Genomic DNA, 15922 nt, shown 5'->3' with positions numbered 1-15922 from the left:
CATGCATCTGTTCTTTCACACTCAAGAGCAGTTGCAGCGACATTTCTTTTGCAGATCCTGCTGAGCTGATGTGGCTCGATCAAGGTGTGCTGCTCAGCGGGGCTCCCCAAAACCCCAGGAGGGCACCAAGATGCTGGACGCTGCGTTCAGGTCGGAGACTCTGCTTGCACTCTCCCACGCTGCGAGCAAACCTGCTAAAGCAGCAGCCATCATGATGCATCTGAACTGCTGTTCACCACTTCCATCCTCCAGTCTTCTGAGGCCGAAGCTGAAGTTGGGGGCCAAAGTGACACAACAAAAACCATCACCCGATACCATAGATAAAGTAGTTTAGGACAGTCTGGCGAGTCAAGGCAGAGCTGCAGAGAAAGTCTTCAGGTCAAGGCTCTCCACTTCAGCTGGAGACAGCCCCACTGAGGGCTCTCTGCCTTCACGGGTCTGGGACAGCTTCCCTGCCTGCAGAGGGGCCTGCCCCTGCCTGCCCATGGACCAGCTTGCTGTGTCCAGCCAGCCACAGGCAGTGGCTGACAGACGGCTCCTGTATCTTGCTGATTTGCTTGTTCATCAGAAAGGAAACTCCACCCCAGACTCAAGGAAGACAGGAGGGAAGGAAACCCAGGGCTAAACAAGCTTGTTTTCCCCACTCATTTCCCTCCCAGTTCCAAGTGTCCTATAAAATAACACTGCAAAAGCTGCAGGAAGTCGCTGCCTCTGTCGTGGAAGATGGATGTGCCCTCAGCCACAGCCTTGACTTACAGATCCACGCTGCCCTCAGACCAGCTTGCTACAATGACCGCAGCGGGGCTGCAGCAGGCAGTGGTAGGGCCAGGCTTAATGTACATTAAAACACTACTTCAAAGCCTCCTCTCAATCTTCACCTGCCTGGCTACCACTTTTCCAAAATGTAATTATGTCAGACAAGGTCCTGAACAATCCTGCCTCTCCCCTGTGGTTATGTGGGACAGGAGGTGCTGCTCTTCCATAGCTCCTGTAGGAAGCAGTTGCACAGTGCTGCCCGCCAGCGTCTCCCATGCAGACCGAGAAGGCAGCACACACCCCACAGAGGAAATGTTGACAAAATGCCCGTGAGTCAGCTCAAAGCCAAAACCTCCAGCCACTCTCAGATGGAAGCCCACATGCTGAGGTCCTGCAGCAGGACAAGGTGGCAACACGCACCCAGGGGAGGAGGAAAGCTGCTTTGCAGCGTGACTTCTCTGCCAGGTCACGACAGCCTCTGGAAGAGCTGCACATGATGGGTGGAAACAGTCACAAGGACAGTGAGCACAGGAGCTCTCCGAGTCAATCTGTGCCATGTCGGGATCTAATTTCAGATTGATAGTGCCATTTCTCAGCCAGCCTAGCTCTCATCGCAGCGTGGCTGTTCTCACTACAATCTCCAGAGGCAGCCACACGCACTGATACACACAGCCCTCTCTTGCAGGCATGAGAGCGAAAGCATCCAACCGATCCGACAAAACAAATTCCCAAAGTAGGGCTGAGCAGGCACAGATAGCTGGGCTGCTACCAGCCTCATGTGCACCTGCCTGCACATGGTACTGCAGCCAGGGTCATTTCTTTCTTTTAAAACCCTCCCAGCCATAAAACATCCTTTCCATCCTCCTGTGACATGGGTGTGTGCAGCCTGCCTGAGAGTTTGCTGTGAGCTACCCCTCCTATTACCCAGAGACTTCACAACAGCCCTGGCATCCCAAGCTTGCCTTCAAGCAGAGGGCTCTGCCACCAGAGGAGAGAGTCACGATCTGACCAAAGCAGGAATGATGAGACCAAACCTGCTCCTTTTCAATTATGACCTGAATTACAACACAAACACTGGACAACAAACCCTGAAAACTGAGGGCAGCATAACCCACTAAGGTAGACGTGAAAGTCTGAGATAAGATGCACAACCGCTTGCAGTGTTTGATTTAGCTTTCACATGAGGGTAACAGGAGCATCAATCCCTTGCTGAAATGCCCTGGCTTACCACCAAACATCCTCATCTGAGCAGCCTACAGTCAGGTCCTGCCATAGCTTCTCTCCACACTGGGCTGTAACACTTCAAAATGAAGGACTGAAGTACTTCTTGCCAGAGCAGCACACCCACTAAGTGCCACAGGGAGAAACTCACTTCATACAGGACACCTTGCTGGTGCAACTCTAGGTGTTAAATCTTGAAGCTACTGCAAGCAGCTGGACATCACTTTTCCCCTCCTCATGGCACAGCCTCACAACCAGCCACTCAGGACTTGGGAGCCTACAGTGAATTTGTAGCTGGCATTACAGACCCAGAAGATCGACCTTTGTTGCGTGGTTACCTTCTGCAAAGCACTAATACTGGAAAGCACAGAGCTGGGCTAAGGCTGAGGCTTTCTCTCTGTGGCAAACCACTCCCACACAGGGAACAGATCCCAGGAGACTGAAGGGAAAGATACTGTGTGATGACAGCTCCTACAATCTCTGCTGCCATGAGTTTCAAACCTCTATTTAGTGCTCTTACCAATGCTCCAGAAGGAACAGAAAGAATGAGCTAAAAACTCCAGCAGAAAACTGATGATAAGTTTGGTATGTGACTGAGACAAGCAATTAAATGCACCCAGATCTCCATCAACATGGCTCGTTCCTGGCCCTAAGCCCTTTGAAGAGGACTGGGTGGAACAAGGACCTCTCCCTCTCCACAACCAGTCTCCTGCTGCTGTGATAACGTGGCATCAAAGCCAAGCAAGTTTCACAAGAGCTGCCAAGCAGCTCATGCACAGAAATAATCTTCCAGCTTCCCAAGACTATTTCTTTTCTTTGTAGCTAAGGGTAGGTAAGATTTTTGATAGGAAACCTCTTAAGAGCAAGTCCACCTTTCTCCAGATTTATCTAAATATAACTTTTATCATAAAAAACAGAGACTAGTCAAAGCAATCCTTAAGAGTTTTGAAGTACAGCCAGAAGCTTTTCTGCCTTGCCTTTTCTTGCCTTGCTTGGGAATGGCAAATTACTGATTTGGGCCACACAGCGGGCTAAGACAGAACTGCAGGCTGGCTCTTCCACGGGAATTTCTGCATGGCGAGGTGAACATGCAGCTCAGAGGAAACGTGAGGGTAGAGATTTGCACTTTGGGACCAAGTCCCCTCACCTGGGGACCTCCTATAATCCAGCTGAGCCTCCTGCACAGCCTCCAAGGACCCACCCTAAGCAAGACAGAAAACTACACTCACCCCTCTGCCTGAGAGTTGTTACTTACACTGATTGCATTTTGGGTAGGTCTGGGACTTCCTCCTTTTTCTTGCGGAAGAACCACCAGTAAGTAAAAAGTCCGACGATGAGTGAGACAAGAAACAGGTCCGTCATGCTGAAGGCAGAGTCCTGCTGTGCAGTGGTGTCAGAAGGGGAGATGTTTGGTTCCATGCCAGCACCCTCCATGATGGTCACTGTAAGCAAGGATAAACAAATGAACATCAGCAGTCACACAGTGCCATGGAAGACCAGAACAGCATTGAGGGCCGTTCAAAGTATGCTTTTTCACTATACATTTAGTCCTAGGAGCACAAGGCAGCCCAACAACTCTTTGGAGAAAGGCTTTGCATCAACATACTGCAAGATTCGTTTTCGTCCCAAGGTATCTCGCTGCCCCACCAAGCTTTTCCCTTCCTGCTGATCCATCAGAAGTGATTTCAGCTCTCCCTCTGCCAGCACCATTGGAGCAGCACCACATTCCAGCCAGGGAGCTCAACCTGGCTCCTATTAATGCCCCAGCAAAACTCAAAAGGGACTCAGGGCCAGCCCTTACTCACCACAGAGCCCATGGGGTGTTAGTGGGGGAAGAACCCCCATTCCAGTCATGCCACAGATCTGGGGCTTCCTTCCTCCTTTCCACAAGTGATACGATGCCCCAGACCCATTGCTGTGCTTATAAACTGCAGAGCGGGACTGTGGCGTGGTATCTCTGCAAGCATCCCCACATTAGGTTGTTACAACAGAAATGATGAATACTTCTGATTTACTATCCACCTCCACATGCAAATTGGATTTACCACTCACCTCTTTTGGGCCAATGGCTTCCCAGTCCCCTCCACTATCTTCCCCACTTTAACTTCCATCTCCCTGAATTACTCATTTCCACTTGCTCAGGCAGAGTTTAAGTGACGTGTGACTTGCCCATGGCCGTACCCAGAGTCTGTGGTAGTGCAAGGATGAGGGCCCAGCCAGCCCTATGGCCCCTGTCCTTCCCCTAGGGAGCCACCCATCACTCCCTCCCTCTCACTGTGCTGCCAAAGCTCTGAAATCCTCGGACCCTAGTCCAGATCACAAGATTATCTTCCCAATACACAAGGACGCACTCTGTCCAAGCAAACAGATAATTAACTCAAAACTTGATTTGTAAGGGCAAAGTGACTCTCCTCTTGTACTTGGGCATCCTGCCAACCCAGGAGACCATGGACATTTGAACTTGCATGCAGAAAAGTGACTCAGAGCCACAGGGGTGCCATTGGAGAGAAAATACATGTGCCATGGCTGAGCCATGAGAGGAGAGTTAACCTGTTCAGCAAACCAGTGCCTGCCAGAGGAAAGCTCCTAGACAGCTTTCCAGGGAGGCTGAAAGAGAAGCAACAAACTCCAAGCTGTGCCTGGGCTGAGAAATAAAACTGACTGAAGTTTAAGGTTATGCTAACGTATTCAGGAGCTGGGCAGATGAGGGAAAATGATGCTTAGGGAGCACTAATGAGGGAGACTGGGTAAGGTCTTCAGCAAAGAACCACACCTTGTTGTTACCCCTACAAAGAAAAGTCCAGCTCCAGAAAACACAAAGTACTCTGCCACAGGCCACTGGCTATGAAAGGCAGCCCTGCAGAGTGCTGAGAGAAGTCCACAGCCACCTGGCAGTGATCACGGGTGAGCTTCTAGGTGCTTTTACAGCCAACTAGTTCGCAACCCCACAAGAAGTTTAATTTGGTGGAGAACTTGGCAAGTGACTGTACTATAAAGGGTACTGAAACACCACTGCAAAGCTTCCCATTAGGTTCCCAGAGATGACACTGAGCAGGGGGTTGGAAGAAAAATGTGAGTGATGTAACTGCAGACAAGCAAATTGCTCATTCCTCTCCATCAGGCAGGTCACCCTGTCCTCCCTCATTGCAGACAGGCCTTCCATCACCACATCTCAGAGCCAAGCAAGAGCTGGGTGTTATTTCTGTACAACTGTAGACTAAACTGTCAGTTAAAACCTCCATAACTGGACCTCAGTTGCCAACAATGCACAGCTCCCATTGGGGTCCCTTTCCTCCTCCTTATTCAGTTCCAGTAAAACACTGAGGAGGTGGTCTGGCAACTGACACCACGGGAATACACCGGTTGGGGGAAAAGTGTTGCTGGTTTATTGCCTTTACTCCTGATAAGGCCCCAGAATTTTTAATTGCAAGCTCTTCTCCTCCTCATTGCCACCCCACCCCATCTGTAGGAAGATCTCAGCCAAAAACTGGCAGGCAACCCATCCTCTCACATAGTTTTGGTTCTTGCCCTCTTGCTCATCACTTGAATTGCTCATTATGTCTAGGGCCAAAATCCCCTGAGGGCTGCTGGTCAGTGCTTCCCCAGGAGCCTCAGCTGCTGCTCCTGCACAGTGCAGCCCCAACTCTTCTCCGAAGAGATGGAGGAAGCAGTGCCCAAACACAGGCAGTAGGCTGCCTGGATAAGCATCTTCAATGCTGCAAAGTGCATTTTTTTTTCAGTGCCACCTTCCATTGCCCAAATTACACAAGGGTGGCCAGTGCCACCCACACAGGGCAGCAAACACCACGTCAGTAAGTTTATCCTCAGCAACAGCTTCTCTTTCACCCACTTTTCTTGACAAGCCCTTTCCCATGGCACATAAGGCAACGATAAACCTTTGCTCAGAGGAAGCCATGAAAAAAGCGAAGGCTGATGGAGAATACACTCAGCTGGTTTGGGGCAGGAGCTGCACCCCTTCCCTTCCGAGCGCCAAATCCAGCACTCGCAGCAGCCAAGCCCCAAGAAAGTCTCCTTGCACAGCAGCACCCATCGTAACAAACTGCACGTGGCGGAGAGTTTCAAGCTAGATGTCTTTGGTAAGCAGCAACCAGCCTGGGGTGGAATGCAGTCTGCATACACCCGGACCCACAGCAATTCCCCTCCCACCTCCAGATAGCTCAGACATGGGCGTTCGCCAGCTGCCCTTGCACAGGGTGAGAGAATGAGTTTGTGGGCTCATCAGCAAGGCAATGGCTACATCTCCAGCAGCAATTCATTGCTATGCCCACAGCAGCAGAGCTTCTGGCCTTCCAGAGCAAAAGGGGCAAGCAGCAGCCACGAGGGGTTTTGCTTTTTCAAGCCTCTGGAGGTGGTCTGCTCTCCCAGGCATCCCCGGGGAGGAAGCTCCCAGGAATGCAGCATGGACAGACACGGGGGAGGAGGAGGACATACTATCTCCTGGCCTTCATCACACCACAGCTCTCCAGCACTTCAAAGGGGAACCCTACAGCTGCAGCTGGACCACCCGATCACTTCCCACACCCACAGCCAGAGGGAAGAGCTTCCATTTGTGGAGGCTTACAGGTCTGGTGCATGGACCAGAGTCTTGGTCTGGTCTCCTCTCCTCATTCACAAGTCTCCACAGCATGAAGGTTATATGCTGACCTCTAACCCTGGGAGGAAACACAGTCATTCTCTAGTGATGGACCCAAAGACACAACAACTGCTTTAATTCTGATGATGGGCTCCATCTGGTCCTGGACATTAGTTATTAAGTCCTATATCTTACCTACAGATTTTTCTTTTTGCTCCCCACCCTTAGGAAAAGGTTTGCTTAGAGGTATCAAGAGAAAGGCAAAGGATGTGGAATTATACCTCACTTCCTTTTTTTAAAGGGTTGTCATAACTCAGGAACTATTTAACTCATTTCACGTAGCACAAGAATTTTATTCCTCAATTTATCTCAGTCTTACCTAGTTGGCTGTAACAATTATTTTCCAGAAGTTCACAGCAATTCATTTTCAAATACATATCCTTTTTCTAACTTCCAGTGACAAAAAAAACCCAAGACTCTTACTTGGAATTTAGCTGTCCTGGAAACTGTGCAGTCTCTGGAAGGACCCTGATAGAATAAGATCAGGTTTTTAAATGGGAAAATAAATTTATGATGCAGAAGTGAAAGTTCTCCTGACACCAGTTTCAAATGCAGTTATTTTATCCCCACTGTTTATTATATCTTCAATCAAGATAAGACAGACTTCCATTTCCCCTTTTTCATTTCTTTTTAATCATGACTCCAGTTCCTGGATCCTTGTTTATGCACACAGTATCTGGTGTAAAGCAATCAGTCTCAGCAGAGATGTGAGGCATCTACATCACACAGGGAAGTCACAACATTTTGAAAGATTGCAATCAAGCGATGCTATATTTTAGCACAGCTTTTCAGCCTCTGAACACAGCTTCTAAACCTGGGAATTTGCTTGATACATGGCAGCTTGCACTCATTCAAATCACCAGAGACCCTCCCTGCACATCTCCATGCTGCCAAACTGATACACTTCGTTCTCATATTAAAAACCATATTCCTATTTCTCACACACATCTCAAGCAAAGGACTGGAAGCACTGTAAGTGCCAGGCACCCTCAAACTCCCCACAATTTCCATGTGGACTAAATGTCACAGTGTTAAAAATATGAAAACATAAATAGTATTACAACAAACAAGATGGGATGGGGACTGCCCTAAAAAACAAGTGGTCAGCAACAAAAAAGATTGATGCTTCCCTCTCTCTTGCAGACATCCAATACCTAGAGCCCTCAACCCAAACTGGCAGCACAGCATCATGGTGATGAAAGGAGCCTGGGAGGACTCCCTTTCTGTGAGTCACACTGTCGTATCTTCTAGTGACCAAAAAACCTTGTCTCTGAAGCTACAGTGGCAATTTGGGCAGGAAGCTGGTCTCGGAGTTGCAGTAGCCATTTGTTTATATAATGCTTGTGATGAGTTTCAAGTATCTCAGGACAATTTGGCTTCCCAGTCCCAGATCAGGACTGCAGCCTGCCACTCTTGCTCCAAAAATGAGTGACCAAGCCTTGTGTCATCATAAGCATGCTGCAACCCACAGCATGAGCCCTGCTCACATGAGAGGGAAAAGGAGAAGGAAGACTGCTGACCAGGCACAGCCCCGGGCTGCTCACTGCTCCCACCTCTGATAACCTGACCCCCAGGCTCCAGCTGATCACAGCCTGTAGCCCCAAGAACCCCCAAGTTCAGCTCAACACAGCATAGAGGGCTCCCCACAACCCCGGCACACCCATGTGGCCACAGGCACGAGCCCTGCTGCACCCTACGGACTCTGCCTGCCCTGGCACGGGGCGGCACAGAGGTTGCACCTCCATCTCCTGTGCCCCTGAGCTTATTGAGTTTTCCTAACTAGAACCAAGCAGCAGCGCCCTTTGGACACCTGCAGATAAACACAGGAGCTGCAGGCAGCAGCTTTATTTTGCAATACGTGCACAAAAAACTCTGTGAAGACCAAGTCAAATGAGTCCAGTGACAAAAATGCATGCAGTGCCATTAGTCACTGTCTGCCTGACCCTCGCACCAGGGCCAGGCACTATTCAAAGGGCAGGCAGCTGAGCCTTCCCCAGCCTGCAGCAAGATCCAGGCTGTCTCAGCTAAATGGCTGCAGAGACCAGGTTTGAAGTCAAACCACGCCTGTGGGAACAAGCTCACCACAGCAATACCATCACACCACCAACACAAGCCCTGGAGCACCCAGCTCCTCCACACTAGCCACCCTGTTCACATCCAACAAGGACACTTACCAAAGGACTGCTTTCTGGTTTCTTGTAAATGGGAATCCATGCAAGTCACCACCACATCTAAGAACAACACACACTCAAAAAGCCACTGGTTCTTTCAGATTGGCTTTCTCCAGCTCAGGCTCCCAGCAGAAGACCCACACAGCTACGACAGGGAAGGGGACAAAGGGGCACTGCTGGCAGAGCCAAGTGCTCTCTGCAGCCACATGATGACCCTCGTGTCACTGACTCAGCACATGCACTGCATTAGTGAACAAAGCGGAAGCACAGCTGTCACGATTTCTAGTGCTGGAAGCTCCGCATGGCCAGGCACGTCAGCACTACCATGAGATCTACCACTGATCTACCTTCTGATCAAGAGGGACCAACCCGAATTCCCTAGGTGCCTGTGACCAAACCTCCCCACCACATGCATGGCCTGCCCCACGGATCACCCTTTATCTTGTGCTGACCATCCTTGCACAGGACCACGGCACAACACAGATCAGGCACAGGATTAGCCTCAAAAAGCAGCCTTAAAAAAACCCCCAGTTTTAAACCAGGGATCAGTTAGTTCCACTGGCATCATGGCACAGCTTTGGGCCAGAGGAGACACACAGCGTGGAAATGAGCAGCCAAAGCAAATGGACGCTCCTTCTCTTTGTACAGCACTGACCTGCAGCCTGAGCTTTAGAAACAACAGTCAAATAAATAGAAACTATCTTAAAAATCAACTAAAACACCTGGGATGAAAAAAGGAAACCACTTGGCAGCCCTCTCACAGGTCCCTATTCCCATAGCATCTGCAAAGCTTGTCAAGAGCTCACACAGACATCAGCACCAAAAGGAAGCTGCAGCAAGCTCCTGTTGCTCTGCACGATGGTGGTACTGGAAAAGGCACAGACTTGCTTACAAACAGGAACGCAGCCTCGTGACCAGCAAAAGGGTTTTCTTCTTTCACCCACTAAAGATACGAGACAGGCGGGTTACTAACGTGTGTCAGGAAGAGGAGCCCCACAAACACAAGCCCATGAGGAAGGAGGATGGTCAGCAGCAGTAGGAAGAGAGCACGGCTGCAGTGGAGATGGTATTTCTGCCCAGATACCTGTGCCCAGTCTCTTCTGAATCCCACTGCAGTGAAGACTTTCTTGCATGCTAGAGTATTAGGCCAGGAGACCCTTGGGGCTAAAACCAGATCTTCCCTCATTCCTCTTCGGGTATGAATGCAACTGATTAGAATAAGAAATTCTGTTTACATCTGCCTGTGCCAGTTACTGGCCTCAGCAAGACTCAAATTAGCTCTTTTCCCCTTCCTTTTAGTAAAAGGAGACCTGGCAAGGAAAGTGGTCCTTTCCAAAACAAAAGCAGACCATTGAAGTTGGTGCTCAGATCCAGGTTATTTAACATTGCCTTCAACAGCCCTTGGATTAGCCTTTTCTCTGTAGCTCTGCCACGGAGAGATCACATTTCCCCTCAATAAGAGGCCTTTGGTCTGGGCAGATGAGCGGCTGTGCCTGGTCTGGTCTGTGCAGGCACCCCACTTTGGCTGGGCTCATCCCACAGGTGAGTTCCTGGGGACCCAGGGGCAGCGCTGGGGAAGGCAGGTGTGGTGGGACACCTCACAGCCTCCTTGCCCCAGCAGCCCCAGCCCGAGCACCCGTGTTGGTGCTCACTATGAAACGAAGTGGCCACTGCACACAGCCAGGCAAAGGCGCGCTTCCCCTGGGGTGGTGATCCAGGGCTGACTTTCACCACTGCCTGCAAGAACAAAGTTTGGCTTTTACTACATGTGAAGGCTCACTATGCCTAGCACTTCCATATCACTTTCTTCCCACATATCTAAAAAAAACCCCAACACATCCCACAACTTCCCATTAACCATCACCAGCTCAGTAAAGAAGTGTAGAAAGCAGGCAGAGTCTCTTTTTCACACACTAGCGGGCAAGTGACTCTCCACGGGCCTCTCAGCACTTCCAGCAACTCAGAAACTCTACTCTAAACAGAAGACTTGGCAGCAGCAGCACCTCGAACAGGGGTAAGAAAAGCTGCTTTTTTGGTGAAACAGAACAAATTACTCTCACTGTGCAAGGTCTCTTCTAGCCAGACCTTGACACACCGGCTCAGACGTCAGCAGAACTTCTATTTTAGGCATGAAGCAGAGTGTGCATCAGTCAATCTGGAGCTTGAAATACTGCATATTTGAACTTTCACTGTCATGCTTGGATTTTTTCTGGCCAATAGGTCTTATTCAAGGACAGCAACTCAGCTGTAAAAGCAGGAAGAGAACAAAAGAGGAACGGTTTTACTGAGGCAGAAAGCAACTCTACCCTACCGGTATGCCAAGGCGGGGCTATGCAGTGAGTCCAGTGCACTAGACCAAAGGACTTGAGGCATTATCCGACACAAAAATCAATTCAAACTTGCCAAGCTGCCTTAAAAGAAAGCAACCCAGAGTTACGGAATTTGCGCACTGCTTGTCACCAGATAAAAGCTCATTTCTCAACCTTTAAACAAGGACATGGGGCATCTCATCAGCTTAGGCACCTGAACACCTTCCTTCACGCAGATTAACATGAGCCAGCACAGAAAAAACAAGTGTTCAGGATTACAGGATAAACAAAACCTGAGAATGGCAGGTAAACTGAACCCCCTGCTAACTAATCCCATTCCCCAGTGTCCCCTAACAAGGAGGGAAAAATTCAGAGCATCATGCTTCAGGCATTGTTTGAAGAGGAACAGGGGTCTCAACACCACCAATATTCAGGAGTTGGGATAAGGCTTCAGGAGTTTTACATCACCCTGTTCAACTACTGTGGGCACGACTCAGTCAAACCAACTGCTCAGAGAGCTGCCCTGCAAAACCTCAGAAGCAACCCCTTCAGGCACATATTTTGCATGGTTCGGGTCCTGCTGAAGATGTTTTTTTTAACATCAAGAGGGGAAAATGGCATTTTTTCCATCAGCTTCTTCTGCAAGTGTTGTACCCAATGCTGCCACAGCCTCAGCTGGAAGTTCAGTTCCTCCAAACAGGCTGTTTACTTGCCCCCTGCCTGCCTTTGTTGAGGGACAAGCTGTGGTTTTGCCTGCAGTCACTACATGGAGGGGAGTGCTACAGATCAGCTTGGTAACCAGACTTTGACCTCTTCTACCAGTGAGAGTTTGGACAGCAAAACTCTCCAAATCTGTTCTCATTTGGGAGGTTTCCTTTGAAACTAACAGCTGGAAGAGCAGCAGAGGGACACGGTTAAATAGATCTTGCACAGGTTTAAGAACTGTGAAGACCTCCAATTGGAATAGTGTGTTTTGGAGATTTATTTACCTAAAGAAAACCAAGCACTGTTTGTATAGAACAAGGACTTTTTGTATTTATAAGGTAGCTTTCCTCTGAGGATGTGAGAGCTTTTCAGACATTACATACCCACGTTGCTGTATGGGAAGGAGGTGTTACTGCACAATCCTTACATTACGTGGTAACTCAGCAAGAGAGCTGTCCTCCTGATCCCAGACCCAGGCTTCACATCTGGCTGCCTCATTAGAAGTGTGTGCAATCCCCCTATGAATCTCCCTGCCTGCTACGGGTAAGGCAATCTAAATTGTATTTAACTTTTTTAAACATTTGTGAAATACAGACAGCCACCCAGCCGAGCCTGCTGCAATCACACACAAATGCATGCACCAGCAGATCCCAGAACATCAATCCAGTACCCAAGCAGATGTCCCCATGCCAAAAAGGGACACAAGGCCACAGGGCAACAGACAAGCTGTGCAGGGAATAAGTGGGTTAAAAGGCTGAAAGGCTGATCCTGAGTTGCAAAAACTGCAGCTCTCCAACTCCACACTCCCACCCCAATATGGTCAACATAAACAGAAGACACTTGACACAGGATTTTTCTTTCCCTTTGTAACACAAGCTGCTCCTCTTACCTCCAGTGGTTATGCATACAGCCCTGTTACACAACCAGGGCTTGCACAATCCTTGCAGGCATTTTATCAGCTTGCTCCTACAAAGCTTGGAGTTAGCTAGAATGGAGAGATGCTAAGGATGACCCATGAAAGCAAGTAAACAGATGCATTTCATAAGCAACCATGCAGCAAGATCCAGAGTACTTGCTAACGCCTCAAAGACAGACCTACCAGCTCCCTAAAGTGGTTACTGAACCTTACTGGCAGACTTGCACATGCACTGCCAGAGCCAGATTTTTCAAGAAGAAAAATCCAACCCCATCTTTAACTCTGAACCTCCCCAACTCCTACTCCACACAGCATGGACAGAAAGGAAAATTAAGCGTAACTCTAAGTTATTCCTTGCAAAGGAAGAACTGGAGGCCCAGAAGTGGCTGATAACTAAGCAATAATATTACAATAATCTGCTGCTGTAACTCAAACTCAGCCACAATTTGGACTTGTGGCCCTAGAGAAGCCTCTTCCCCTCCTGGATTCTGTGAGCCATCAACAGCACACAACTGACTTGAATGTTTACTTGGGGAGAAGCAGCAAGAGATTATGAGCAGTCTGTAATTATTTGTTCTGATGTATGAAATTTCAAACTATGAAAAAAACAATCTTGGCAGCCTTGCACCTGTCACTGCAGGGCTCGTGACTCACTCTCAACAATAGCACGTATAAAGTAATCTCACCAGTTGGATCAAATGATCACATTGGGAAAGCAACTTATGCAAGTTCTACGAATTGTGTTTTTAAAGGTAGGAAAGCCCACGTCAGGAAACAGAACAAAGTTCAGTGTCAGCAGAGGAAACTGCCAGGTGGATTTGTTTTATACTAGAGGAAAGGGATGGGGAGGAGATGGTTGGAGCGCAGACCTGAGCAGGGAAGCCTTTTCCCTAGTTCTTCAGGAGTGAGCAAGCACATTTATCTTGGCTGCGTCACAAGAGCCAAAGGAGAGAGTAAAGATCAAATGGTATTTCAGTCCAGACACAGTTCCACATACCACTTTTGCTGAGGGTAAATTGGGTAAAGACACCATTGCTGCCAGCCACCCTCCCCAAACCCATCTGTGCCCACAGATGCTCCACAACCTGCAGCACTCAAAAGAAAGAGGTTACCTTGCACCTACAGTTTTGCAAGCAAGTGCTGATGGGGCTCCAGCACGAAGGGTGGCGAGCAGCAGAGAAAGCCTCCCTCAAGACAAGACAAGGAGTTTTGGTTGTATGGCCCCCGTCAAACTCCTCCAGCTGCTTTGGAAGAAACAAAATAAAAGTTGCAGAGGGCACTTCCTTGCTCAACCCTGGCTACCCAGAAATCACCAGAGATTACTGACTGAACAGGAGGCAACTGCAAAGTGATGACAAAGGAAGACGTTTTACTCTGTCACAATTAGAGCAGGACTAATTAACAGTTAAGCTAGCTGTGTGGCACTACCTACTCCTTCCTGCCCACTTTCACACTAGAATATTAAAATAAAGCCCTTGGTTGTGTCAGGGTTTTTTCTTCCTGTAGCTTCAGTATCCTCCCCGCATTATGGGAAAGTGTTTTGCAAACACAGTTTCTCATGCACCATCACATCCACGTGCAACACAGAGGACTCTCCAAATCCAGACACTGTGTGATGTGCACAACCTGCTTCACTGCAATCAACCAGCAAAAGATGCATCTGAAGAAAAACCAAGAGCTGTACCGGGACAACATCAGAAGGGATCTGGCTCACCAGCCCTTCCTGGACAAAACATCAGTTTCCTCATCTGCAGCAGATTAATCAGCAAGTTTGCTTGGCATGTGAATAACATCTCAACAGGATTTCTCAGAGAACTACAGAAACGCTGGAAGAAAGTACATTCCCTTCTATCTAGCAAAAGGGATGTGTGCATCAGTGTACCCCACTAAGCACAGCTCTGCTGGCAAACAAGAAAATATTGAACCACACTGTTCCTCACTACGGTCCACACAAAGCATAAAGCACTATGGAATAAGGGATGCCCCCACCGATGCTAACACTGTTTCACATTCAGAATTCAGAAAGAGAGACCTGATCCTTCTCAACTGTATATATCTTTCTGCTTTTTAAAGAGAGCTGTAAAAGTACAAACCCATTTCAGTTTTCCAGACTCACTCATCAGGCAGAAAACCTCAGTGATCCCTCTTCTCTATGCACATTCCACTGAACATGACTATTTGTTTTCACGATCTGAAAGCTAACCCATGTTCTAACCACTGGCAGACCAAAGCACACCCCAAGCCGCACCAGCTGCGGTTAGCAAGTAAGACCGCTTCCTAAGAATTAATTTCACGCTGATGACTAACTCCCAACACTGTGATCCAGGTTTCTTCACCCCCTGCAGCTTTAATATTCCCAAACAGGGGGGTTTCCATTATTTCCTTTGACAAGCACACTCCCTAAGGGAGCAACTTCACCCTCCAAAGCAATCCCATCAGGAAAAGACACAAGTAAACAGCCTTCCAACACCCCAGAAGTTTATGAAGTAAAATAGGTGGAACAGCAGTAAACCAGCCCAGCATACAGCAAAGGTGTCAGATGCTGGGAATAACTTTCTGCAGAGAAGTGCCAGAAAAGTCAGTTCACTGAATGCTTTTAACCAGCAACAGCCTGGCATGGGGCAAGCATAAGCAACGCTTTGGCATGGTGGAAGCCAGACAGCACCCTGGAGCACCCCTCTCCCAGGCTGCCCCCCCTCAGCTCTGCGGGGGGGACCCTGCCACCTGGGGGCTGCCCCACAGCCCCTGGGGAGCCAGGCATGAGAGGGGAACCCCCCCACACACCCCATGCAGCAGGGGGCCCGCTCACGTCAGACCCCCCGCATACTGGGGACTCTAGTCACACCAGCCCTCCCAATAACAGGGCGCTCTAGTCATCCCAGTCCCCCCAGATAACTGGGGGTGCAGTCACATCAACCTCCCCCCAGGTAACAGGGGGGGCCACTCACACCAGCCCCCCACAGGTGTCCCCAGTCACCCCGGACCTCCCAGTAACAGCGGCCAGTCACACCAGTCGTCCCCCCCATATAAGAGGGGCCCACTCACCCCAGCCTCTCCTCTCAGGGGACCCCGGCCCTCCCCTCTCCATCACAGAGGGCCCAGGTGTCCGAGCCCGGCCCCCCTCAGCCACAGGGGACCCCCGGGCCCGGCCTCCCCTCAGCCACAGAGGGCCCCAACCCCCCCGATCCCC

At 49.4% G+C, this 15922-nt stretch overlaps 2 protein-coding genes across 2 annotated transcripts in view; both read right to left on the bottom strand.

Annotated features, from left to right (window-relative positions):
• LOC113487238 (NADPH--cytochrome P450 reductase) overlaps positions 1-13976 on the bottom strand; it is a 29311-nt gene extending 15335 nt beyond the window's left edge. The window contains exons 1-2 of the mRNA XM_026861709.1: positions 13845-13976; positions 3233-3419 (exon numbers count right to left, since the gene is read on the bottom strand). Of these exons, the coding sequence (XP_026717510.1) occupies positions 3233-3411 (179 nt within the window). The 5' untranslated portion in view covers positions 3412-3419; positions 13845-13976. The remainder of the gene's footprint in view (positions 1-3232; positions 3420-13844) is intronic.
• RHBDD2 (rhomboid domain containing 2) overlaps positions 2517-15922 on the bottom strand; it is a 23827-nt gene continuing 10421 nt past the window's right edge. The window contains exons 4-6 of the transcript XR_003399750.1: positions 14865-14875; positions 2730-2734; positions 2517-2527 (exon numbers count right to left, since the gene is read on the bottom strand). The gene's annotated coding sequence lies outside the window, so the exon portion shown is untranslated. The remainder of the gene's footprint in view (positions 2528-2729; positions 2735-14864; positions 14876-15922) is intronic.

The sequence above is a fragment of the Athene cunicularia genome (genome assembly GCF_003259725.1).
Source record: "Athene cunicularia isolate RWA chromosome 19 unlocalized genomic scaffold, athCun1 chr19_part1, whole genome shotgun sequence".
NCBI lineage: Eukaryota > Metazoa > Chordata > Aves > Strigiformes > Strigidae > Athene > Athene cunicularia.
The sequence above is the reverse complement of the archived record's forward strand: the minus strand, read 5'-3'. Positions and strand labels throughout refer to the sequence as shown.